The sequence below is a fragment of the Saimiri boliviensis genome, chromosome 7, assembly GCF_048565385.1.
Source record: "Saimiri boliviensis isolate mSaiBol1 chromosome 7, mSaiBol1.pri, whole genome shotgun sequence".
Taxonomy (NCBI): Eukaryota; Metazoa; Chordata; class Mammalia; order Primates; family Cebidae; genus Saimiri; species Saimiri boliviensis.
In genome coordinates, this window is record NC_133455.1 from 14,957,377 (window position 1) to 14,983,647 (window position 26,271).

The following is a 26,271-nucleotide window of genomic DNA, read 5'->3' on the forward strand; positions in this document are numbered from 1 at the left end:
AGAGAGAGAGAGAGAGAGAGAGAGAGACAGAGTTTCTCGCTCTGTTGCCCAGGCTGGAGTGCAGTGGCACCATCTCGGCTCACTGCAACATCTGCCTCCCAGGATCAAGTGATTCTTCTGCTTCAGCCTCCTAAGTAGCTGGTACTATAGACGTGTGTCACCATGCCTGGCTAATTTTTTTGTATTTTTAGTAGAGATGGGTTTCACCGTGTTGGCCAGGCTGGTCACGAACCCCCGGCCTTAAGTGATCTCCCCACCTCGGCCTCCCAAACTACAGGCTCGAGCCCCCGTGCTCAGCCCCCGCCCTTATTTTTATTTACTTGTCTTTTTTTTTTTTTTTTTTTTTGAGATGGAGTTTCGCTCTTGTTACCCAGGCTGGAGTGCAATGGCGCAGTCTCGGCTCACCGCAACCTCTGCCTCCTGGGTTCAGGCAATTCTCCTGCCTCAGCCTCCTGAGTAGCTGGGATTACAGGCACGCGCCACCATGCCCAGCTAATTTTTTGTATTTTTAGTAGAGACAGGGTTTCACCATGTTGACCAGGATGGTCTCGATCTCTTGACCTCGTGATCCACCCGCCTCAGCCTCCCAAAGTGCTGGGATTACAGGCTTGAGCCACCGCGCCCGGCCCTACTTGTCTTTTAACGTCTGTTTCCTCTGCCATCTGTTTGTTCCTTGTAGTGATTGCTACCATCACCCTGTAAGCAAAAGAGGATGGTGGTTTGTTTAGGAATATCAGTAGGGTGGAGAGAGGAGTGAGAGGGAAGCAACCGGAATCCCCTCCTTTTGTAGTAGGTTAGCGTAGAGAAAGAACTCAAGGAAATCGAGAAGGTGGTGTCAGCTTTACTCAGAAATTGGCCGGGCAGAGTGGCTCACGCCTATAATCCCGGCCCTTTGGGAGGCCGAGACGGGCGGATCACCTGAGGTCAGGAGTTTGAGAGCCAGCTTGGGCAGCATGGTAAAAACCTGTCTCTACTAAAAATAAAAAATTTAGTAGGGTGTAGTAGCGTACACCTACAGTCCCAGCTACTCAAGAGGCTGAGGTGTGAGAATCACTTCAGTCTGGGAGAGGGAGGTTGTTGTGAGCTGAGATCACACCGCTGCACTTTAGACTGGGCAACAGAAAAAAAGACAACCCCAGGGGTTTACAGATGAGCTATGAATTTTGAACACTGAACAATTCAGGAGGCCCCTTTAGGCTTTCTCGCTGTTTTTTCTTTTTAAATTTTCAACTGTTTTTTTTGAGATGGAGTCTGGCTCTGTAGTCCAGGCTGGAGTGCAGTGGCGTGATCTCGGCTCACCGCAACCTCCGCCTCCTGGGTTCAGGCAATTCTCCTGCCTCAGCCTCCTGAGTAGCTGGGATTACAGGCGGGTGCCACCATGCCCAGCTAATGTTTTGTATTTTTAGTAGAGACGGGGTTTCACCATGTTGACCAGGATCTCTTGACCTCGTGATCCACCCACCTCGGCCTCCCAAAGTGCTGGGATTACAGGCGTGAGCCACCGCGCCCAGCCTATTTTATTTTTTAAGTTAGGGTCAGCCGGGCGCGGTGGCTCAAGCCTGTAATCCCAGCACTTTGGGAGGCCGAGGCGGGTGGATCACGAGGTCGAGAGATCGAGACCATCCTGGTCAACATGGTGAAACCCCGTCTCTACTAAAAGTGCAAAAAATTAGCTGGGCATGGTGGCACGTGCCTGTAATCCCAGCTACTCAGGAGGCTGAGGCAGGAGAATTGCCTGAGCCCAGGAGGCGGAGGTTGCGATGAGCCGAGATCGCGCCATTGCACTCCAGCCTGGGTAACAAGGGCGAAACTCCGTGTCAAAAAAAAAAAAAAAAAACATAAAAAAAAGTTAGGGTCTCACTCTGTCACCCAGGCTGGAGTCCAGTAGTTCGGTCTCAGCTCACAACATCCACCTCCCAGTTCAAACTATCCTCCTGCCTCAGCCTCCCGAGTAGCTGGGATTACAGGTGCCTGCCACCATGCCCAGCTAATTTTCATATTTTTGGTAGAAATGAGTTTTTGCCATGTTGCTCAGACTGGTATTGAACTCCTGACCCCAAGTGATTCACCTGCCTCGGCCTCCCAAAGTGCTGGGATTATAAGCGTGAGCCACCATGCCTGGCCTATTTTTATTTTTTAAAGAGGAAGTCTCAGTTTGCTGAGAATGACGGTTTCCAGGTTCATCCATGTCCCTACAAAGGACACGAACTCATCGTTTTTGATGGCTGCATAATATTCCATGGTGTATAGGTGCCACATTTTCCCTGTCCAGTCTATCATCGATGGGCATTTGGGTTGGTTCCAGGTCTTTGCTATTGTAAACAGTGCTGCAATGAACATTCGTGTGCATGTGTCCTTATAGTAGAACGATGTATAATCCTTTGGATATATACCCAGTAATGGGATTGCTGGGTCAAATGGGATTTCTATTTCTAGGTCCTTGAGGAATCATCACACTGTCTTCCACAATGGTTGAACTAATTTACACTCCCACCAACAGTCTGACACAAGAGCAGAAAATCAAACACCGCATGTTCTCACTCATAGGCAGGTGTTGAACAGTGAGGACACATGGACACAGGGAGGGGAGCACTACACTCTGGGGTCTCTTGGGGGGAAATAGAGGAGGGACAGCGGGGGGTGGGGAGTTGGGGAGAGATAGCATGGGGAGAAATGCCAGATATAGGTGATGGGGAGGAAGGCAGCAAATCACACTGCCATGTGTGTACCTATGCAACAATCTTGCATGTTCTTCACATGTACCCCCAAACCTAAAATGCAATAAAATAAAATAAAATAAAATAAAGAGGAAGTCTCTGGGAGAGGTAGCACACTAAATTACTTCAGGATGAACAGCTGTTAGATACAGTCTTTTAAAAAATGTTTTGTTGGGCCGGGTGTGGTGGCTCCCACCTGTAATTCCAGCACTGTGGGAGGCTGAGGCGGGAGGATTGCTTGAACTCAGGGGTTTGAGACCAGCCAGGACAACATAGTGAGATCCTGTCTCTATAAAATATTTAAAAATTGGCTGGGTGTGGTGGCTCACACCTATAATCCCAGCACTTTGGGAGGCTGAGGCGGGTGGATTACCTGAGGTTGAGGGTTCGAAACCAGACTCATCAACATGAAGAAACCCCATCTCTACTAAAAATACCAAATTACCCAGGCGTGGTGGTGCATGCCTGTAATCCCAGCTACTCAGGAGGCTAAGGTAGGAGAATCGCTTGAACCCAGAAGGTGGAGGTTGCAGTGAGCCAAGATCACCGTTGTACTCCAGCCTGGGCAATGAGTGAAACGGCGTCTCAAAAAAAAATTTTTTTAATTAGCTGGTGTGGCCGGGCACGGTGGCTCAAGCCCGTAATCCCAGCACTTTGGGAGGCCGAGGTAGGTGGATCATGAGGTCAAGAGATCGAGACCATCCTGGTCAACATGGTGAAACCCCGTCTCTACTAAAAAATACAAAAAAGTAGCTGGGCATGGTGGCGCATGCCTGTAATCCCAGCTACTCAGGAGGCTGAGGCAGGAGAATTGCCTGAACCCAGGAGGCGGAGGTTGCGGTGAGCCAAGATCGCGCCATTGCACTCCAGCCTGGGTAACGAGCGAAACTCTGTCTCAAAAAAAAAAAACCAAAAATTAGCTGGTGTGGTTGTGTGCGCTTGTAGTCCCAGCTACTCAAGAGGCTAAGGTGGGAGGATTGCTTGAGCCTAGGAGTTTGAGGATACAGTGAGCTGTGATTGTGTCACTTCACTCCAGCCTGGTTGATAGAGGGAGATGCTATCTCAAATAAATAAATATATAATTTAAAAAAGTAACAAAAACTAAAATAGAAATGTTTGAATTGACAAGTAATAATTGTATATATTTTGGGGGGATACATTCTTTTCTTCAAGGGTATGTGGCACCTTAAATGCACTGGGTACCAACAGTGGAGGGCGTTTCGGGGGACAAGAAAGAAGTTCAGAAATGTAAAGAGAAGGCTGGGCATGTTGGCTCAGGCCTGTAATCCCAGCACTTTGGGAGGCCGAGGTAGGTGGATCATTTGAAGTCAGGAGTTCGAGACCATCCTGGCCAACATGATGAAACCCTGTCTCTACTAAAAATACAAAAATTAGCTGGGTGTGGTGTCGCACACCTGGAGTCCCAGCTACTGTACTCGGGAGCCTGAGGCAGGAGAATCGCCTGAACCTGGGAGGCGGAGGGTACAATGATCTGAGATGGCGCCACTGCACTCCAGCCGGGAAAGCAAGAGCAAAACGCCATTTCAAAAAGTAAACTAAAAAGGAAAATGTGAAGAGAAATGAGAACTGAGATGAGGCCTACCAGTTCATCAAGTGTTTCCAGCGTGGCCACCGTTCCCAGTGCTTTACAGCAGCAATCCCGGGAAGTGGGGACTGCCATCACCCCCTTTCATAGACTAGGAAATGGAGGCTGAGGAGGGTCATTTGGACAGAGTCAGACAAGTAGTTCATTTCTTCCTTTTCTTCTTCTTCTTCTTTTTTTTTTTTGAGAGTCTCACTTTGTTACCCAGGCTGAAGTGCAGTGGCATGATCTCAAGTAACTGCAGTCTCTGCCTCCTGGTTCAAGAGATTCTTTTGCCTCAGCCTCCCGAGTAGCTGGGATTACAGGCATGCATGCCACCACATCTGGCTAATTTTTGTATTTGTAGTAGAGATGGGGTTTCACCGTGTTTGACAGGCTGGTCTTGAACATCACGACCTTAGGTGACCCACCCATCTCGGCCTCCCAAAGTGCTGGGATTGCAGGGGTGAGCCACTGCGCCTGGCCCAATTTCTCGCTTTTTAGTATGATATCATGCTGGGGGTCCCCATGGTTTGACAATTTGCTAAGAGGACTCACAAGACTCAGCACGTAGGGTGATTTATTCCAGCAAAAGGATATAAAACAAAACCTGTAAAGGGAAAAGGCGCATGGGAAGAAACCCAGGGAAACCAGGTGCAAGCTTCCAAGTCTTCTAGCAGAGTTGCATGGGACGCAACTTCCAGAAATGAGTTGTGGCAACACACATCAAACGTCTGCTAGGGAAACTCATTGGAGACTTTTTTGTTGCTCAAGGTTTTTTGTCGGGGCTCATTACATAAGTGCTTTCTGCTTTGCACTTACCAAATTCCTGCCTCTCAGAAAGCAGAAGTTCCGTGTAAACCACATTTTTTTTTCTTTTGAGACAAAGTTTTGTTCTTGTCCGGGCTGGAGTGCAATGGCCCAATCTTGGCTCACCACAACCTCTGCCTCCTGGGTTCAAGTGATTCTCCTGCCTCAGCCTCCTGAGTAGCTGGGATTACAGGCGTCCACTATCATGCCTAGCTAATTTTTTGTATTTTTAGTAGAGATGGGGTTTCACCATGTTGGCCAGGCTGATCTCGTACTCCTGACCTCAAACTCCACCTACCTCAGCTTCCCAAAGTGCTGGGATTCTAGGCAGGAGCCACAGAGCCCCAGCCAAGTTTAAACCACATTGTTTGCATAGTTTAGGCACAGCAAGCCACTCCTCTCAGTTCTAGGAATGGTGGGAATCCTCCTGAAATCCAAGTTCCCAGACAGCAGCCAAGGGCCAGCCTTGCAAGCAGGTCTTTCTAAGGAGAGCAGTCCCAGGACTGCTGTTTTAATTCTTCACTGCACAGAAATACTTTCCATTCTGCAGTGTTTTATCTTGAGACAAGGTCTCACTCTGTCACACAGGCTGGAGTTCAGGGGCAAGATCCAGGGTCACAGCAGCCTCAACCTTCCAGACTCAAACCAGCCTCCTACCTCAGCCTCCCAAGTAGCTGGGACTATAGGCATGTGATACCACACCCAGTTAATTATTCATTTATTTTGAGATGAAGTCTCACTCTATCGCCCAGGTTGGAGTGCAGCGGCACTATCTTGGCTCACTGCAATCGCTGCCTCCCGGGTTCAAGTGATTCTCCCACCTCAGCTGGGATTACAGGCATGTGCCACCACACCTGACTAATTTTGTATTTTTAGTAGAGAAAGGGTTTCGTCATGTTGGCCAGGCGGGTTTCAAACTCCTGACCTCAAGTGATCTGCCTGCTTCGGCCTCCCAACGTGCTGGGAATTCAGGTGTAAGCCAGCATGCTAGCCCTAATTTTTAAATTTTTCGTAGACATGGGGTCTTGCTATATTTTCCAGGTTGGTCTGGAACTCCTGGCCTCAAGTCAGCCTTCTACCTCAGCCTCCCAAAGTGCTGGGACTATAGGCATGAGCTACTCTGCCTAGCCCTTGCAGTTTTTGTTTTTGTTTTTTGTTTGTTTGTTTGTTTGTTCGTTTTGAAACGGAGTTTCGCTCTTGTTACCCAGGCTGGCGTGCAATGGCACAATCTCGGCTCACCGCAACCTCCGCCTCCTGGGTTCAGGCAATTCTCTTGCCTCAGCCTCCTGAGTAGCTCGGATTACAGGCATGTGCCACCATGCCCAGCTACTTTTTTTGTATTTTTAGTAGAGACGGGGTTTCATCATACTGACCAGGATGGTCTCGATCTCTTGACCTGGTGATCCACCCGCCTCAGCCTCCCAAAGTGCTGGGATTACAGGCTTGAGCCACTGCGCCCGGCTGTTTTTTTTTTTTTTTTTTTTTTTTTTTTGTTTGTTTGTTTTTGTTTTTTTGACACTGAGTCTCGCTCTGTCGCCCAGGCTACAATGCAGTGGCATGATCTTGGCTCACTGCAACCTCTGTCTCTCAGGTTCAAGCGATTCTCTTGCCTCAGACACCTGAGTAGCTGGGACTACAGGTGCACACCACCATGCCCGGCTAATTTTTGTAATTTTAGTAAAGATGGCGTTTCACCATATTGGATAGGCTGGTCTCGAATGCCTGACCTCAGGTGATCCACCCACCTTGGTCTCCCCAGAGTACTGGGATTACAGGTGTGAGCCATCACACCCAGCCTTTTTTTTTTTTTCTGTAGAGACGGGGTTTCACCATGTTGACCAGGACGGTCTCGATCTCCTGACCTGGTGATCCACCCGCCTTGGCCTCCCAAAGTGCTGGGATTATAGGCGTGAGCCACCGCGCCCGGCCGCCTTTTTTTTTTCTGAGACAGAGTCTTCCTTTGTCGCCAGGCTGGAGTCTAGTGATGTGATGTCAGCTCACTGCAACATCTGACTCCCTGGTTCAAGCGATTCTCCTGCCTCAGTCTCATGAGTAGCTGGGATTATTGGCACATGCCACCACACCCAGCTAATTTTTGTATTATTTATTTATTTACTTATTTACTAATTTTTTCGAGATGGAGTCTTGCTCTGTCGCCCAGGCTGAAGTACAGTGGTATGATATCGGCTTACTGCAACCTCCACCTCATGGGTTCAAACAATTCTCCTGCCTCAGCCTCCTGAGTTGCTGGGACCACAGACGTGCACCACTATGCTCAGCTAACTTTTGTATTTTTAGTAGAGATGGGGTTTCACCATGTTTGACAGGCTGGTCTCGAACTCCTGACCTCAAGTGATCCGCTTGCCTTGGCCTCTCAAAGTGCTGGGATTAACAGGTGTGAGCCACTGTGCCCAGCCTAATTTTTGCATTTTAGTAGAGATGGGGTTTCACCACATTGGCTAGGATGCTCTCGATCTCCTGACCTCATGATCCACCCACCTTGGCCTCCCAAAATGCTGGGATTACAGCCGTGAGCCATCGCACCCGGACTTTTTTCTTTTAAGGAGCAATGTGTACTTTTCCTGTTCTGTAAGGATTTATCCCCCTAATGAAATCTCACATAGGATTAAATGAAATAATGTATCAGAGCACTTGGCATAGCATTTGTTACATAGTATGAGGTAGATACTGTACTCTTCATTGGCTGTTTCCTGATCTGTAATAGCTTGTATGTCTGTTGGAGTTGGTAAGGCAATTGAATGAACTCTTACATGATTAATGTCATCCCATTCCCCCTGTCATTCCCAGGCGGCCCCTATCAGATTGAGGTTCACATCTCGGCCACCGGCACACTCCCCAACGGCACCGTCTACGCAGCCAAGGGTTCCCAGGTGGACTTCAGCTGCACTAGCAGCTCCTGGCCGCCCCCTATGGTTGAATGGTGGTTCCAGGCCCTGAATTCCAGCAGCGAGTTTTTCGGCCACAACCTGACAGTCAACTCTTTTTCACTGTTACTGATGTCGCCAAACCTCCAAGGGAACTACACCTGTTTGGCCTTGAATCTGCTCAGCAGGAGACATCGAAAGGTGACCACCGAGCTCCTGGTCTATTGTGCGTAAGCAGTGCTCCTCTGCCCCACTTCTTCCCCTTACTCCTTTAGGACCTGCATGTTTGCGCCTCTCCCATTTGTCCTTTTTTTTTTTTTTTCTTGAGAGGGAGTTTCACTCTTGTTGCTCAGGCTGGAGTGCAAAGTCACGATCTTGGCTCACCGCAACCTCCACCTTCCAGGTTCAAGTGATACTCCTGCCTCAGCCTCCCGAGTAGCTGGGATTACAGGTGTGTGCCACCATGCCCAGCTAATTTTGTATTTTTAGTAGAGATGGGGTTTCACCACGTTGGCTGGGCTGGTCTCGAACTCCTGAGCTCAAGTGATCTGCTTGCTTCAGCCTCCTAAAGTGCTGGGATTACAGGCATGAGCCATCACGCCCAGCCCTCCAAAACATTTTTGTCATCCCAAATGGAATGACAAAATGACTGTACCCATAAGCAGTCACTCTCATTCCCTCTTTTCCTAAGTAAGACCTGGACAGCCCCCAATCTGCATTCTGTCCCTGTGGGTTTGACTGTTCTGGACACTTCATATGAATGAATCATACATGGGGCCTTTTGTGTCTGGCTTCTTTTTCTTTTTTTTTTTTTTTCTGAGACGGAGTTTCGCTCTTGTTACCCAGGCTGGAGTGCAATGGCACGATCTCGGCTCACCGCAACCTCCGCCTCCTGGGCTCAGGCAATTCTCCTGCCTCAGCCTCCTGAGTAGCTGGGATTACAGGCACGCGCCACCATGCCCAGCTAATTTTTTTGTATTTTTAGTAGAGACGGGGTTTCACCATGTTGACCAGGATGGTCTCGATCTCTTGACCTCGTGATCCACCCACCTCGGCCTCCCAAAGTGCTGGGATTACAGGTTTGAGCCACCGCGCCCGGCCCCAGCCTGTGTGTATTAAAAAAATAAAATAAAGGCCAGGTGCGGCGGCTCATGCCTGTAATCCCAGCACTTTGGGATGCTGAGGCGGGCAGATCATCTGAGGTTAGCAGTTTGAGACCAGCCTGACCAACATGGAGAAACCCCGTCTTTACTTAAAAATATACAAAATTAGTTGGGTGTGGTGGTGACTGCCTGTAATCCCAGCTACTCAGGAGGCTGAGGCAGGAGAACCATTTGAACCTGGGAGGCAGAGGTTGTGGTGAGCTGAGATTGCAGCATTGCACTCCAGCCTGGGCAACAAGAGTGAAATTGTGTCGCTAAATAAATAAACAAATAAATATGAAATGCAAAGGCAAGGCCGGGCACGGTGGCTCACACCTGTAATCCCAACACTTTGGGAGGCCAAGGTGGGTGGATCACCTAAAGTCAGGCGTTTGAGAGCAGCCTGACCAACATGGCGAAACCCTGTCTCTACTAAAAATACAAAAATTATAGCTGAGTGTGGTGGCACATGCCTGTAATCCCAACTACTTGGGAGGCTGAGGCAGGAGAATCATTTGAACTTGGGAGGCAGAGGTTGCAGTGAGCCATCGTGCCACTCCAGCCTGGGTGACAGAGTGAGACTCTGTCTCAAAAAATAAATAAATTAAAAAAAGAAATGCAAAGGCAAATGAGACCCAGGTCCCCAGAGATTTAACACCCAACAGAGGAAGCCTGACTGTTGTCAGGGAGGAATTTGTGCTAGGAGCTACTGGATGCTACACTAACTGGGGTTGATGTCTCTCTGAGACCTGGGTTCTGCAGTCATAGCGCCAGCCCAGTGGCTGATCCTACAGCGTGTGAGTGAGCCCATGCTTTCCTCTGGTGTTTTGCAGATCCCCCTCCGTCAGCTCCCCAGTGCCGGGCACAGATGGCATCAGGATTGTTCATGCTGCAGCTCACTTGTCGCTGGGATGGGGGATACCCTGACCCTAACTTCCTGTGGATAGAAGAACCAGGAGGTGTAATCGTGGGGAAGTCAAAGCTGGGGGTGGAAATGCTGAACAAATCCCAGCTGTCGGATGGCAAGAAGTTCAAGTGTGCTGCGAGTCATGTAGTTGGGCCAGAGGCGGGCGCCAGCTGTGTGGTGCAGATCAGTGAGTCTGTTTTGCTTTGTCTTGGGGTTGGAGTTCAGCTGTCTTCCTTTCTCCTCGGAGAAGCATTTCAGAGCTCTTCTGGGAAAGAAATCCTAGGATGTCAGAGTGGACTGAATTCCTTCCCTTTCTTCCTTTCTTTTTCTTTATGTTTCATTCCTTTCAAACTTTAGGGATGCTTAGCTCAAGCTTCTTGGTTCTAGTTCACGCCATTTTCCACTTGACAAATACTAATTGAACACCTGCTATGTGTCAGGTGCAGTTTCTAGGGGCTGAGGATGGAACAGTGAAGAAGACAGATGAGGTTCATCATCTTTTGTGCTTGTCCATTTACTGCTGCTGTACAGGAATACCTGAGGCTGGGAAGTTTATAAAGAAAATTTTTTGTTGTTGTTGTTATTGTTGTTGTTGTTTTGAGACAGAGTCTCATTCTGTTACCCAGACTGGAGTGCAGTAGCATGATCTTGGCTCACTGCAACCTCCACCTTCCAGGTTCAAGTGATTCTCCTGCCTTGGCCTCCTGAGTAGCTCGGACTACAGGCATGCACCACCATGCCCAGCTAATTTTTGTATTTTTAGTAGAGGCAGGGTTTCACCATGTTGGCCAGGCTGGTCTTGAATTCCTGACCTCAAGTGATCCACCTGTCTCCGCCTCCCAAAGAGCTGGGATTACAAGTGTGAGCCACCGTGTTTGGCTGAAAATTACTTTATTTGCTCATAGTTCCATAAGCTGTGCAAGAAACATGGCACCAGTATCCTCTTGGCTTCTGGTGAGAGCGTCAGGTTGCTTCTGCACATGATGGAAGGTGAAGTGGAGCCAATTGGTGCAGAGATTCCTAGTAAGAGATGAAGCAAGAGAGAGAAGGAAGGTGCCAGCACCTTTTTAACAACCAGCACTGGCTGGGTCAGTAGCTTGCACCTGTAATCCCAGAACTTTGGGAGGCCAAGGCAGGTGGATCACCTGGGGTCAGGAGTTAAGACCAGCCTGGCCAACATGATGAAACCCCATCTCTACTAAAAATTAAAAAAAAAAATTAGTTGGGCATGATAGCGCATTCCTGTAGTCCCAGCTACTCCAGAGCCTGAGGGGGGAAAACCACTTGAAACTGGGAAGCAGAGGTTGCAGTGAGCCGAGATTGTGCCACTGCACTCCAGCCTGGGTGATAGAGCGAAATGCCATCTCCAAAACAAAACAGACAAAAAAAACCAACCAGTGCTAACATTAGGTTGCTGCAAAAGCAATGACAAAAATCCTAATTACTTTTGGACCAAGCTAACAGAATGAAAATTCACTTACCCAAACACCTCCCGTTAGGCCTTACCTCCAACATTGAGGATCAAATTTAAACATGAGATTTGGAGGGGACAAACATTCAAACCATAGCATCTAGTTATGTAACAAATCACCCTCAAACATAATGGATTAAAACAAGAATAACCATTAATTATCTCATGATTTCTGTGCGTCAGGAATTCAGACAAGACACAGTTGGCATTGGGGATGGTTTGTCTTGGCCCTATGATGTCTGGGTTGTCAGCCAGAAGACTTGAAGGTTAGTGGGTGGAGTGGGGAGCTGAAATCATCTGAAAGATCTACTTTTGAAGTGCTCACTCCCAGGCCTGGCAACTATTTCTTCTCCATGCGGGAGTCTCCATAAGGCTGCTTGAGTGTCCTTCCAACATGGCAGCTGGCTTCCCCTAGAGCAAATGATCTGAGCCAGAGTGAGTCAAGCTGACGCTATCCTTTCTATGACCTAGCCTCAGGAGTTATATGGCATCCCTTCTGCCACATTTTATGTATTAGAAGTGAGTCCAGCCCACATTCAAGAGGAGTGGGGAGAATTAGGCACTGCTTTTTGGAGGGAGGTGTGTCAGAGAATGTACATATTTTTTAAACCACAACTATTCCTCTTTCACAGAGCTTATATCCTGGGTGGCATGAGGGTAGAAGGAAGACGGAAAGTACAGAAAGAGCTGGGTGTGGTGGCTCACACCTGTAATCCCAGCCCTTTGGGAGGCTGAGGCGGGTGAATCACAAGGTCAGGAGTTTGAGATCAGCCTGACCAGCATGGTGAAACCCCGTCTCTACTAAAAATACAAAAATTAGCCAGGCATGGTGGTGCATGCCTGTAATCCCAGCTACTCAGCAGGCTGAGGCAGGAGAATCACTTGAACCCAGGAGGTGAAGGTTGCAGTGAGCCGAGATCACACCATGGCACTCCAGCCTGGATGACAGAGCAAGACTCCATCTCAAAAAAAACCCAGAAAAGCTAGGCGTGGTGGCTCACGCCTGTAATCCCATCGCTTTGGGGGGCTGAGGCAGGAAAATTGTTTGAACCTGGGAGGCGGAGGTTGCAGTGAGCGGAGGTCACGCCATTGCACTCCAGCCTGGTGCCTGGTGAAAGAACGAGACTCTGTCTCACAAAAAAAAAATGCAAAAACAAGTAAGATAGGTCCAGATAAGATAATGAGAATAATAAAATGATATGTATAAAAGAGAGGCCTTTTTAAGAAGAGGGCCACTTTTCCTAGGGTGGCAGGGAGGTACTGAGAACCAGCCCAGTTGGGAGACCCCCACCCAGGCGGTGCTGAAGGTATTTGAGAGGCAGACACCCAGATAGCACAACAGAGTGGATCTATCCTGGGGACCAATAGCCTGAGAGCCTGCAGGGCTGACAGCTCTCCAGGACTGAAGGCCTTGAGCAGACACTCATCCACATATTTATTTGCTCTTACACAGGTGATTCTTATTAATACACAGGTGTTCTATATTTACACATAACTCAAGAATCTACCAAGTAGGCAGCTGTTACCCGCCTACCACTAATTACAAACTAAAAGATACCCTCCACGGGAGCAGGGTAAACTTAATATTTCTCAGCAGGGAGGTCTCCTTGAGGTGGTAATAATCTATCCTTAGAATGGGAAGGAGCTGGCTAGGTGAAGATCTTAGGGCTGAGTGTTTCCTGGCAGAGGCAGCAACAAACACAAAGGCCCTAAGGTGGAAACAGACTTGGCATTTGAGGACTCAAGAGAAGACCAGTGTGGCCAGGGTGTCATGAAGCTAGATGGAGGTTAAGGTTCAGTTGTGTCTGAACAAGAATTCAGTTGTGTTCAACAAGAATTGCTTGAACCTGGGAGGCAGAGGTTGCAGTGAGCCAAGACTGTGACACTGCACTGCAGCCTGGGTGATAGAGTGAGACTCTATCTCCAAAAAAAAAAATTGTTTCTAGAATTTTCCATTTTATATTTTTGGACTGTAGTTCACGGTGGTAACTGAAACCTCAGAAAGTGAAATCATGGATAAAGTGGACTGGGACCGGACGCAGTGGCTCAGTGGTTCAATCCTAGCACTTTGGGAGGCTGAGATGGGCAGATCACCTGAGGTTGGGAGTTTGAGACCAGCCTGGGCAACATGGTGAAGCCCTATCTCTACTAAAAATACAAAAATTAGCCAGGTGTGGTGGCACATGCCTGTATTCCCAGCTACTCAGGAAGCTGAGGCAGGAGAATCGCTGGAAACCGGGAGGGAGGCAGAGGTTACAATGAGCTGAGATTGTGCCACTGCACTCCAGCCTGGGCAACAGAGCAAAAACTACATCTCAAAAAAGGACTACTTTAATTTTCTTGAAGATCTCAGGCCGTGATTTGGATCTTTTTAAACATTTGTCTTTATTTACCTTCTGATCACCAGGGAGTCCCTCCGTTCTCTCGGAGCCCATGAAGACTTGCTTCGTAGGGGGCAATGTGACGCTCACCTGCCAGGTGTCTGGGGCCTACCCCCCTGCCAAGATCCTGTGGCTGAGGAACCTTACCCAGCCCGAGGTGGTCATCCAGCCCAGCAGCCGCCATCTCATTACCCAGGACGGCCAGAACTCCACCCTCACCATCCAGAACTGCTCCCAGGACCTGGACGAGGGCTACTATGTCTGCCGGGCTGACAACCCCGTTGGGGTGAGGGAGGTGGACATCTGGCTGAGTGTAAAAGGTGGGTGATGGAACTGGGCCTGAAGGAGGAGGGTTTGGAGCTTCAGAGCACCCAGCACCAGCCTGGGGACAGCCTGGTGCCTCCCTACACGTGGGTTACTGCCAACTGGGAGAAGGCATATCTGCTTGCTTATGGCTTGACAAGGTGTCTGGAAGAAATTACTATCTAAACCTACTGACTAACATTTGCATAGGGAACAATAATTACATACTACCTATACACACCAAAGACTAGATGGCTAGGGTATGTCAGTTGTGAAGCATAAGATCAAAATGAACACCTGAGAAGCTCACCCCATTTAGAATACAGAACAGTATGAACATGCATTAGGTTACTTGTTTGTCACAGGAGCAGGTTTAGAAAACAACAGTAGGGCTGGGCGCTTGCTCAGGCCTGTAATCCCAGCACTTTGGGAATCAGAGGCAGCTGGATCACTTGAGGCCAGGAGTTCAAGACCAGCCTGGCCAACATGATAAAACCCCATCTCTACTAAAAATACAAAATTACTTGGGAGGCTGAGATGAGCAGATCACCTGAAGTTGGGAGTTCGAGACCATTAGCTGGGCATGGTGGCAGGTGCCTGTAATCCCAGCTACTTAGGAGGCTGAGGCAGGAGAATCCCTTGAACCTAGAGGTGAAGGTTGCAGTGAGCCGATATCACGCCATTTTACTCCAGCCTGTACAACAGAATGAGACTCCATCTTGAAAAAAGAAGAAAATAACGAACTTTAAAAACAGGATGCCCATTTAAATTTGAATTTAGAAAATAAAAAGTACTTTTTTTTTTTTTTTTGAGATGGAGTTTTCGCTCTTGTTGCCCAGGCTGGAGTGCAATGGCACATTCTCGGCTCACTGCAACCTCTGCCTCCTGGGTTCAAGCAATTCTCCTGTCTCAGCCTCCCAAGTAGCTGGGATTACAGGCACGTGCCACCATGTCCGGCTAATTTTTTGCTTTTTTAGTGGAGACAGGGTTTCACCATGTTGGCCAAGATGGTCTCGATCTCTTGACCTAGTGATCCACCCTCCTCGGCCTCCCAAAGTGCTGGGATTACAGGTGTCCGGCCCCCCCTACTTTTTTTTTTTTAAATACAAGTATGTCCCAAATACTTCATGGGACATAGTTACACTAAAAAACTTCATCAGCCGGGCGCGGTGGCTCAAGCCTGTAATCCCAGCACTTTGGGAGGCTGAGGCGGGTGGATCACGAGGTCGAAAGATCGAGACCATCCTGGTCAACATGGTGAAACCCCGTCTCTACTAAAAATACAAAAAATTAGCTGGGCATGGTGGCACGTGCCTGTAATCCCAGCTACTCAGGAGGCTGAGGCAGGAGAATTGCCTGAGCCCAGGAGGCGGAGGTTGCGGTGAGCCGAGATCACGCCATTGCACTCCAGCCTGGGTAACAAGAGCGAAACTCCGTCTCAAAAAAAAAAAAAAAAAAACTCCTGGCGTCAAGTGATCCTCCCATCTCAACCTCGAAAAGTCTCGCGATTGCAGCGATGAGCCACCACACCTGGCCTCCTTTCTTCTCTTCCCTTTTCTCTTTCCTCTTCTCTTCTCTCTTTTTCCTTTCCTGCCTTCCTCTTTTTTCTTTCCTTTCCTTTTCTCTTTTCTCTTATTTCCTTTCCTTTTCTCTTTTATTTCCCTTCCTCCCCCCGTTCCTTCCTTCCATCTTCTTTCTTTCTTTCATTTTTTTTTCTTCTTTTTATTTCACGTGTGTTTTATTTTTCACGAGCATGAGCCAGCGTGCCTGGCCGTGTGTTCATATTTCTAAATAATATGTCATTAGTTTTGAATTTAAAACATTTTTTTGTGGGTACTAACAGCATGATTCCAACTATATGACGTTCTGGAAAAGGCAAAACTATGGAGATAATAAGAGATCAGTGGCTCCCAGGGGTTGGTGAGGGGGCAGGGGTTGGAATAGGCAGAGCACAGCAGATTTGTAGGATGGTGAAAATACGCTGTATGATATCATAGTGATGTGTACATGTCATGCATTTGTCTAAACCTGTGCAGTGTTGAACGTCAGGAATGAACCCTAGTGCAAACTATAGATTTTGAGTGATAATGATGTCAGTGCAGGTTTGTCTATTGTAACAACTGCACCACTCTGGTGGGGATGCTGATGATGGGGGAGGCTGTGCGTATGTGGGAGCAGGGAGTGCATTGGGAACTCTCTGTACTTTCTGCTCAGTTTTGCTGTGAACTTCAAACTGTTCTTGGCCAGGTGCAGAGGTTCGTTCCTGTAATCCTAGCACTTTGGGAGGCAGAGGCAGGCAGAGTTCAGGAGTTCAAGACCAGCCTTGCTTGTGGCTTGCCTGGGCAATATGGGGAAATCCCATCTCTGCAAAAAATACAAAAATTAGCCAGGTGTGATGGCATGCCTGTGTAGTCCCAGCCACCGGGAAGGCTGAGGTGGAAGGATTGCTTGAGACCTGGAAGTAAAGGCTGCGGTGAGCTGAGATTGTGCCATTGCACTCTAGCCTGGGAGACAGAATAAGACCCTGTCTCAAAAGAAAACCGCCCCCACCAAAAAAAAACCCCCAAAAAACAAACAAAAACAAAAACAAAAACAAAAACAAAACTGCTCTTTAAAAAAAAGACAAGGCCAGTTGCAGTGGCTCATGCCTGTAATCCCAGCACTTTGGAAGGCTGAGCCGTGCAGATCATGAGGTCAGGAGTTCAAGACCAGCCTGACCAATATGATCAGGAGTTCAAGATTAGCCTGGCCAACATGGTAACACCCCATCTCTACTAAAAATACAAAAACTAGCCAGGTGTGGTGATGTGCGCCTGTAATCTCAGCTACTCAAGAGGCTGAGGCAGAAGAATCGCTTGAACCTGGGAGGCAGAGGTTGCGGTGAGGTGAGATTCCCCTATTGCACTTCAGCCTGGGCAACAAGAGTGAAACTCCATCTCAAAACAAAACAAAACAAAACAAAACAAAACAAAACAAAAAACAAAACAACTAAAAAACAAAAACTAAAAAACAAAACACAAACACACAAAATTGTTACCACACATATGTAGTCAAGTTTCTCTCTTTCTCTCTTTTTCTCCTTTCTCTCTTTCTTTTGCAGAGTTTCACTCTCACCCAGGCTGGAGTGCAGTGGCACGATATTGGCTCACTGCAACCTCCACCTCCCAGATTCAAGCTATTCTCACGTGTCAGCTTCCTGAGTAGCTGGGATTACAGGCGCGCACCACCACAGCTAGCTAATGTTTGTATTTTTAGTAGAAATGGGGTGCCACCATGTTGGCCAGGCTGATCTTGAACTCTTGACCTCAGGTGATCTGCCTGCCTTGGCCTCCCAAAGTGCTGGGATTACAGGCATGAACCACCGTGCCTGGCTGTTTCTTTCTTTTTTGTTCCCCAACGTGTGTCACCATTTGTTCTAGTACCATTTCTTAAATAGTGCTTCCTTTGCTCACCACCCCGTCATACATCAAGTCTGTTTACCTGTGCACCTGTTCCTGCAGTCTCTGTTCTGTTCCGTTGATCACTCTGTTTATCACGGCATTGATAACCCTTACATTCTTACTTACCATGGCCTTATAAATAGTCTCAGGGTTTGGTAGACAGAGAGATTTTAACTTTCCATTGTTTTTTCACATTCCCTGCTCCATCTGATCCCCACAAACTCTGTCTGAGGTTGGGTGATAACATATTTATCTGGCATTACAGACAAGTCATAAGCCTTACCCAAGGTCAGGAATCAAGACAAGAACTGACTCCATGCAGAGAAAGGGCGGTGTTGTTCTAATTGCACACATATCTGGTGGAAGAATCAATGGTGTGATTTGTCTTTACAGAACCTTTAAACATCGGGGGCATTGTGGGAACCATTGTGAGCCTCCTTCTACTGGGACTGGCCATTATCTCAGGGCTTATGTTGTATCACAGCCCTGTGCTCTGCTGGAAAGGTAAGGGCTTCTGAGTCCTTTAGCTTCCCTTCCAGGCTTCTGGAAAAGGTGTGGGGTTGGGGAAGGGTGGTCCCTGTCATGCTTCCACCTGAAGTTCCATATTCTGGGCTCCTTCGTTGAGTCAAGATGTACAGTAATAAGTCACCTAAGTACCATCCCAGGACACCCTACTGCCTGTCATATTGAGTCAGTTTTCTTATTTATTCCTCTAGTAAATGTTAGCCTGCTTAAGAACCTGTGAGATTGAAGTGGATGTTACTGGATATTAATGGTTTTTCTTTCTTTCTTCAGTAGGAAACACTTTCAGGTGAGTGTTCCTTAGACTTAAATCAAAAACCCGTCTTTGTTATCTGTCTTCGCTCCTGTTTTGTTCCCTTCCTTTCGTAAGAACGATAATAGCCACTACCATTGAGGACCTACGAAGTGCTAGACACGGGTCTAGGGGTTTCATCAGACATTCTTCTAAACCCTTTCATCATCTCCTTGGGGTGGTGGTGACGTCTCCATTTTCCAGATAAGGGGATGGAGGCTCAGTGAAGTAATTTCTGGAAGCTCATGCAGGAAGTAAGCAGCAGTGCCTGCCTTCGGGTCCAGGTCTAATCGATTCTAAAGTCAGTGTTCTTTTACAATACAAACCTCAGGGCTGGATACATTGCAGGTCTGTCATTGAGACAGAAAGACAATGTGTACATTTTGAGCCAGTCATTCATGCATTTGTTTTATTTAATTTTCTGAAAAGAGCTAAAAGGAAGAATCTTCAGTCATGGTCTTACAGTTTTGTTTTTGCTTTTTGTAATTTTTGAGACAGAGTCTCACTCTGTCGCCCAGGCTGGAGTGCAGTGGTACAATCTTGGCTCACTACAACCCCCGCCTCCCAGGTTGAGGCCATTTTCCTACCTCAGCCTCCTGAATAGCTGGGATTACAGGTGCGTGCCACCACTCCTGACTAATTTTTGTATTTTTAGTAGAGACGGGGTTTTACCGTGTTGGCCAGGCTAGTCTCAAACTCCTGGCCTCAAGTGATCCGCCTTCCTTGGCCTCCCACAGTGCTGGGATTACAGGCATGAGCCACCATGCCTGGCCAGTTTTACGGTGTTTTGGAAGAGTACTTTGAGCATGCCCAGAAGCCCCTCCCAAAGGCGAACCCCAGTAGGGGCAAAGGAATCAAACGGAACTTGTGTATATTATTTCCTAAGGAGATTCTAGGTGGGAGCAAAGTACTCTTTTCTATGATCCTATGGGAAAACAGTTCTTTACCTATTCGTAATAACAGGATATTATTGTTCTGGGACCATCTTTTTTTTTTTTTTTTTTTTTTTTGAGACGGAGTTTCGCTCTTGTTACCCAGGCTGGAGTGCAATGGCGCGATCTCGGCTCACCACAACCTCCGCCTCCTGGGTTCAGGCAATTCTCCTGCCTCAGCCTCCTGAGTAGCTGGGATTATAGGCACGCGCCACCATGCCCAGCTAATTTTTTGTATTTTTAGTAGAGACAGGGTTTCACCATGTTGACCAGGTTGATCTCGATCTCTCGACCTCGTGATCCACCTGCCTCAGCCTCCCAAAGTGCTGGGATTACAGGCTTGAGCCACTGCGCCCGGCCTCTGGGACCATCTTTTGTAGCAAAGCATTATCTTTACTCCCCTGTATTGGAGGGCCATTCTCTCAATAAGCCTGTCGTTCCCTGGGCTTATTTCTCACAGGAGATGTCAGTGTGATATAGTGGGAAAAGGCACTGGGACGAGTGGACCTGGGTCCACATGATAGCTGTGCCATTCCCAAGCCCTGTACCCATGGAAAATCCCTGACCGTATCTGAGCCCGAGTCTCCTGATCTGTTTCACTGAGAGGGTTTGTGAAGATTAAATGAGAATATAACACAGCTCCTTGGGCAGGTGACTGACCTGTGGCATGCATTCTTTCTTCCTTAAGAAATGTGCAGTCCAGGCTGGGTGCTGTAGCTCATGCTTATAATCCCAGCACTTTGGGAAGCTGAGGTGGGCGGATCACTTGAGGTCAGGCGTTCGAGACCAGCCCGGTCAACATGGTGAAACTCCATGTCTACTAAAAACACAAAAAGTTAGCCGGGCATGGTGGCACCCTGTAATCCCAGCTATTTGGGAGGCTGAGGCAGGAGAATCGATTAAACCCTGGAGGTGGAGGTTGCAGTGAGCTGTGATCGTGCCACTGCACTCCAGCCTGGGCAACAGAGCAAGATTTCATGTAAAAAAAAAAAAGAAGAAGAAAAAGAAAAAGAAAAAGAAATGCATAATTTGGTTGGGTAGGCAGAATTAGTGAGCTGGCGGTAGATAAACTACAGAGCAATTAAATGCTACACCACTGGGCGTGAACACCAAATGCAATCATTAATTCCGGCCTTTAGGGGGAGGGAGAGGACTTTACCTGGGTCTTCCATGATGAGGAGGAGGAGAGATTTCGGTAAATAGAACAGAATGAGGGCATTTCAGAAAACGAAAACCATTTGTCCACCTGCTGTAAGGGGACATGAAACTGGTAGATGCCTGAGACATGGTCACCTGCCCGAGGAGCAGGGAAGGAGTAATAAAACAAACCCAGCATGAGATATGATCGTCTGAAGCAATTTGTGGCAGCATCTCTCTCTGCGGTTACAACCACGCTATCATCTCATGACTTTACCCAGCTGAGTGCATGAGGAAGTTTCCATATTGCTAATAGGGTTGCAAAGAATCTAGTGTTTCCTATTCAGTGAGGGCTGAAGTTGGGAAAAATAGGAAATCTTATTCTTCCCCCTTTGGTAATTAGGGGCCAAAACATGGATGATGTCATGGTTTTGGTGGATTCAGAAGAGGAAGAGGAGGAGGAGGAGGAAGATGCTGCAGTAGAAGAGGAGGAAGGAGCACATGAGAGACAAGAGTTCCCAAAAGAAATACCCAAGCAGAACCACATTCATAGAGTGACCGCCTTGGTGAATGGGAACATAGAACAGATGGGAAATGGATTCCAGGATCTACAAGGTAAGCTCTTTTTCCTTTAACAAACAAACAAACAGAAAACAAAAAATCCTCTGAGCTAGGCATGGTGGCTCAAACCTGTAATCCCGGCACTTTGGGAGGTCAAGGCAGGAAGATTGCTTGAGCCCACAAGTTTGAGTCTAGCCTGGGCAACATAGTGAGACTCTGTTTCTACAAAAAAAAAAAAAAAGAAAGAAAGAAAGAAAGAAAAATTAGCCGGGCATGGTGATGTGCATCTGTGATCCCAGCTACTTGGGAGCTGAGGCTGGAGGATCGCTTGAGTGCAGGAGGTCCAGGCTGCAGGGAGCTGTGATTGTGCCACTGCACTCCAGTCTGGGCAGCAGTGGAAACCTGTCTCAAAACAAAAACCAAAAAACCCACAAACCTCTGAACTGCTGCAGTGAGCTTCCCAATAGGAAATCTCTGAGGGGTGAATTTGGTTTTTGAAGGCTGGGGAAGACAGCTAAACTTTAGTCTAGAATCTGAGACTACGATCAACTACCAACACAAAAACTGACAAACATTTATCAAGGGGCTGCTCCAGGGTAGGCACAATATTGTTATTGTGGGAGAAGAAAAGTGAGATATGTAATGTCTCCATACAGGGAGCTTTACAAGACCAATTCAGGTGAACAGACTAAAACCTGCAGGGGAAATGAAAACAGGAGCAAGATTGAACCGACACTTTGAGAGAGCAGTAGAGAAGCTGGTGCTAGAAGATATTTGATTAATTGCCTGATGGACCATACATTTAAAAATTATAGATGCAGCTGGGCACGGTGGCTCACACCTGTCATCCTAGCACTTTGGGAGGCTGAGGCAGGCGGCTCACCTCAGGTCAGAAGTTCGAAACCAACCCGATCAACATGGAGAAACCTGTCTCTACTAAAAATACAAAATTAGCCAGGCCTGGTGGCATGTCTGTAATCCTAGCTACTCGGGAGGCCGAGGCAGGAGAATCACTTGAACCCAGGAGGCAGAGGTTGTGGTGAACCAGAATCGCACCATTGTACTCCAGCCTGGGCAACAAGAGTGAAACTCAAAAAAAAAAAAAAAAAAAAAAAATTACAGGTGTAGTGATTCATGCCTATAATCCCAGCACTTTGGGAGGCCAAAGGGGAGGATTGCTGGAGCCCAGGAGTTCGAAACCAGCCTGGGCAACATGGCAAAACCCGTCTCTACTAAGAACACAAAGAATTAGCTGGGTGTGGTGGCATGCATCTGTAGTCCCAGCTACTTGGGAGGCTGAGGCCGGAGAATCACCTGAGCTTGGGAAGTTGAGGCTGCAGTGAACTGAGATTGTGCCACTGCACCAAAAATTATGTGACCTCAGACAAAGATTAGAGCCTGGAGGAGTGCACTGGTCAGGGGAAGCTTTATGGAAGAGATGGACATGAAGCAAGCGTTTAAGGACAGTTGAGTTGGAATAAGCAGAAAGGAGAGAGGGTGTTTCAGGTGAGGGCAAGGGCCTGAGCCGAGGACATGAAGTGTGGTCAGTATCAAGCATGCCCAGAGGTTTTGAATGCAGAAAACAGGTGAAAAGGGGAAAACACACCTTGCCCATGAGATCCCATTCTGTAGCTCACCAGGAAAGGACTAGAAATCCCTGATTGATGACTGATCGTGGAAATAGAAACACACTCTGATTACCAAGCATTGGGTTTATGTCCCCCTGTGCAGATGACAGCAGTGAGGAGCAAAGTGACATTGTTCAACAAGAAGACAGACCAGTCTGAAGAAGAGGATGCTCCATGGTTGTCTTGTTCTGAAAGCTTGGAAAGCTACATTGAAGAGGAGCTCTTCACTCAGCTTTGACTTGACCTACACCCCTGACGGGGGGCTTGCACTAGCAACATTTGGGTCTCAGCAAAAAACAAAACCAAGTGCACACATCTTTCCTTCCATTTATTGAAAAACATTGGTTTGGTTTGCTCTAAGTATTCCCAACGATGTTTAAAAGCTTTGAGAAGGAAGGCTGCTTTGCTGTCTGAGGTGCCACTTCTGCTGTGAATCCTGGCTTTGTCCAGGTTGATCTACTGTGACAGATGCTGATTTGGAGGGAGCAGGGGTAAGGGAAGCACTGAGTCTTGGTGCCTTTTGCCACTATTGTTTTTCTTTTCTTTTTTTTTTGAGACGAAGTCTCACTCTTTTGCCCAGGCTGGAGTGCAGTGGTGTGATCTTGGCTCACCTACAATCTCCGCCTCCTGGGTTCAAGTGATTTTCCTGCCTCAGTCTCCTGAGTAGCTGGGACGACAGGTGCGCACCACCATGCTCTGCTAATGTATTTGCATTTTTAAGTAAAGACAGGGTTTCACTATGTTGGCCAGGCTGGTCTTAAACTCTTGACCTTGTGATCTGCCTGCCTTGACCTCCCAAAGTGCTGGGATTACAGGTGTGTCCACTGTGCCCGACCTTCCTTTGTCACTATTAAAGGTTTATAACCAGCTTGCCCCAGCACAAAAAGGAGTGATAGGGAAACTTCCTTTATCACTGCCCAGGTGAGCTCATGACCAAGAAACCAGGCAAATAGTTGATCCCTGGAACAAGTTAAGTTTCAGCTACCATAACCAGTCAGAGGAAGGCAGTTTGGTTTAGGCTTTGGAGTTAGAAACACCTGAAGTTGAATCTGGGCTCTGCTGCTTCCTTCCTTCAAGGGCTAGGGCATGGTTCTTTACCTCTCTCTTGGCCTCGATTTCCTCACCTGTAAAAATAGGTGAGGAAATTACTCACCTATTGTTTCTTGTTCTGAAAGCTTGGAAAGCTACACTGAAGATGAGCCCTTCACTCAGCTTCGACTCGACCTGCACCCCTGGCGGGGGGCTTGCACTAGCGATATTTGGGCCTCAGCAAAAAACAAAACCAAGCACACATGTCTTTCCTTCCATTTATTGAAAAACATCTTTGTAAGGTCATCTGCTAAATACGAAAATCCGACTTGAATTCGCACTGTTTCATGTTGCGAATCTGCTCTAGGGAGGAAGACCTAGGGCTTAAAGGGGAACTTCCTTTCTTCAGTTCTAGGAACTGGGACTCCAAAATGAGAAGCTGGTGGTCTGAAGTAACCCTGCAGGTGTGGTTGGGGAAAGTCTGTGTTTTCTTGGATGAAGGGACTAAACTATGCAAATCAGAGCACCGTCTTAACCATTTTTATTTCCCTGGAGATAGAATTGTTTTAAAAAGTTAGGGAACTGGTAATAGGAAGTGCTTTTCATTATAACCTCACATTTTGCAGAGCTTCATATTTATATAAAAGCCTCCTAGGTGATACACTACTGGCTTGCAGACTTTCCTATGCTTCATTTCTCCTGTTGCTTCGAAAGCAGGCAGGAGACACATTTCATAATGGAGTATCTGGTGATAAGACCTGCTTGGGCAAACCAGCTCATCTGGACTGTTTATCTTGGAAATGGTAAGAGGAAAACTTGTTTCCTTCCTGCTTCTTAAGGATATTCTGAGGGTACAAGGATATTCTGAGGGCACACCAATCAATAACACTACATTTGGAATGAAGATAACATGTGATGAGTTTAGGCTGCTGATGCTTCCAGTAGATCCTTGTATAGTTTCGAGATTTATGTTTTCTGATTTCATCTAAATTTCTTAAAGTCAGGGACCTTATAAGGGTGCAATGGATGTTTGCTAAATATGGAAATCTGACTTGAATCAGCACTCTTTCATGTTGCGTATCTCTCTAGTGGGCAAGACTAGGGCTTAAAGGGGAACTTCCTTTCTCCAGTTCTAAGAACTGGGACTCTAAAATGAGAAGCTGGTTGTCTGAAGTAACCCTGCAGGTGTGGTTGGGGAAGGTCTGTTTTCTTGGATGAAGGGACTGAACTAAGCAAATCACCAGAAGGATGCCCTGTCCCCTGCTCAGGACTGGGCTGCAATGTTTACCTTGCAGGAATAGCTGTGAATTGCAGTTCTACTAGCTTTTTGCATTTTGTCTTTTGTTGCAAAGTACCCCACTTACTTAACCATTCTCAAAAGTGTAAATTAGTATCATTTTAGAACGAGATACTCAGCTGGCTTCTAAAGTCTCTGAATGTTGAGTCTCTCCTTTAGGGTCAATCCAATTCCAGAATTGAAGAGTCTACTATTCAGAGGCCACAAGATTAAAAAAAGAAAACACAAAAGCTGTTGAGGGGGAAAAAAATCCTAGCTGGGAACACAGAGAATGTTTTGTAAGATCACTGGGATATTTTCCACAACTTCCTCTTCTCTTGCACATGCATCTGTTGATAGGAAATATTTGAGGGTTTTTCCACTACTAAATGGGAGCTGCAAAGTCCTGGTGCTGAACACTATAAACATTTAACCAGCTGAGCTGTGACTCCTGTCACATATCTGAGTCCTGTGTGTACATTAATATCCTGGGTCAGATAAAGCCCAGGTCTTCAGGTTTTAAGGATCTTTGAAGAATTAGGACTGCTTTTAAGACGATCCATGCCCAAATCCACAAGCATGTGGACAATGGATTACAGTTGGTGTGGTAAAGTCCAAGTTGTTACATTGTGCTTTAAAAAAAAATCTGCATGTATTGTTAACTTAGAGACCTTGAGATCTATTTATCAGAACCAGGAAGACAGACACTTCAGGTCCATTGCAACTGACTTTTTTTTCCTCAAAACCTGGTGGGGACACCAGAGGGGGGCTCCACAATTCTATGGCTTGATATTAGCTCTAATTCTCACAAGCACATACAAGGCCTGTAATTGCCACAGGAAAACACAGGATGGAAAATTGCAATAACCCACGCACTGAGACTATCATCCTAAGTAAAACGTATTATGATGCAATAAGTGCCAACCGATATTTGTCACATTGGGATTGGCCAGGAACTGCTACAAAGAAAAACAGGCAGCTCCTTCTCCATTATTTACATTTTAAGACGTGGTGGGGGTTGGGAGAAATTAGTTCTGAGGTTATCATATGCATTTTTTTAAAAAGATAATGGAATAAAGCTATTTTTAAATAAGTGCTTTTGTGATCTTTATTGAGACCTGATTAGTAAACTGAAAAGACTTGGAAAAACGAGCTTGCCAAAGTTTTTTTTTTTTTTTTTGACCAGCTTTTAAAATATTGTCAACGATATTCTTCCTCTTGCCCGCCCCGCCCTTTTTTTGAGACGGAATTTTTTG

The 26,271-nt window shown here is 47.1% G+C and overlaps 1 protein-coding gene across 3 annotated transcripts in view; it reads left to right on the top strand.

Annotated features, from left to right (window-relative positions):
* Positions 1 to 26,109, top strand: part of VSIG10 (V-set and immunoglobulin domain containing 10) — a 50,982-nt gene extending 24,873 nt beyond the window's left edge. For 2 of the 3 annotated variants that reach the window (XM_074402175.1, XM_003932202.4), the window contains 7 exons: positions 7,918 to 8,220; positions 9,970 to 10,230; positions 13,922 to 14,215; positions 18,032 to 18,142; positions 18,434 to 18,449; positions 20,925 to 21,136; positions 22,814 to 26,109. In XM_074402175.1, the coding sequence (XP_074258276.1) occupies positions 7,918 to 8,220; positions 9,970 to 10,230; positions 13,922 to 14,215; positions 18,032 to 18,142; positions 18,434 to 18,449; positions 20,925 to 21,136; positions 22,814 to 22,869 (1,253 nt within the window). In that variant the 3' untranslated portion in view covers positions 22,870 to 26,109. The remainder of the gene's footprint in view (positions 1 to 7,917; positions 8,221 to 9,969; positions 10,231 to 13,921; positions 14,216 to 18,031; positions 18,143 to 18,433; positions 18,450 to 20,924; positions 21,137 to 22,813) is intronic. The other variant, XM_074402176.1, reaches the window with a different exon arrangement.
* Positions 26,110 to 26,271: the final 162 nt, after the last annotated feature.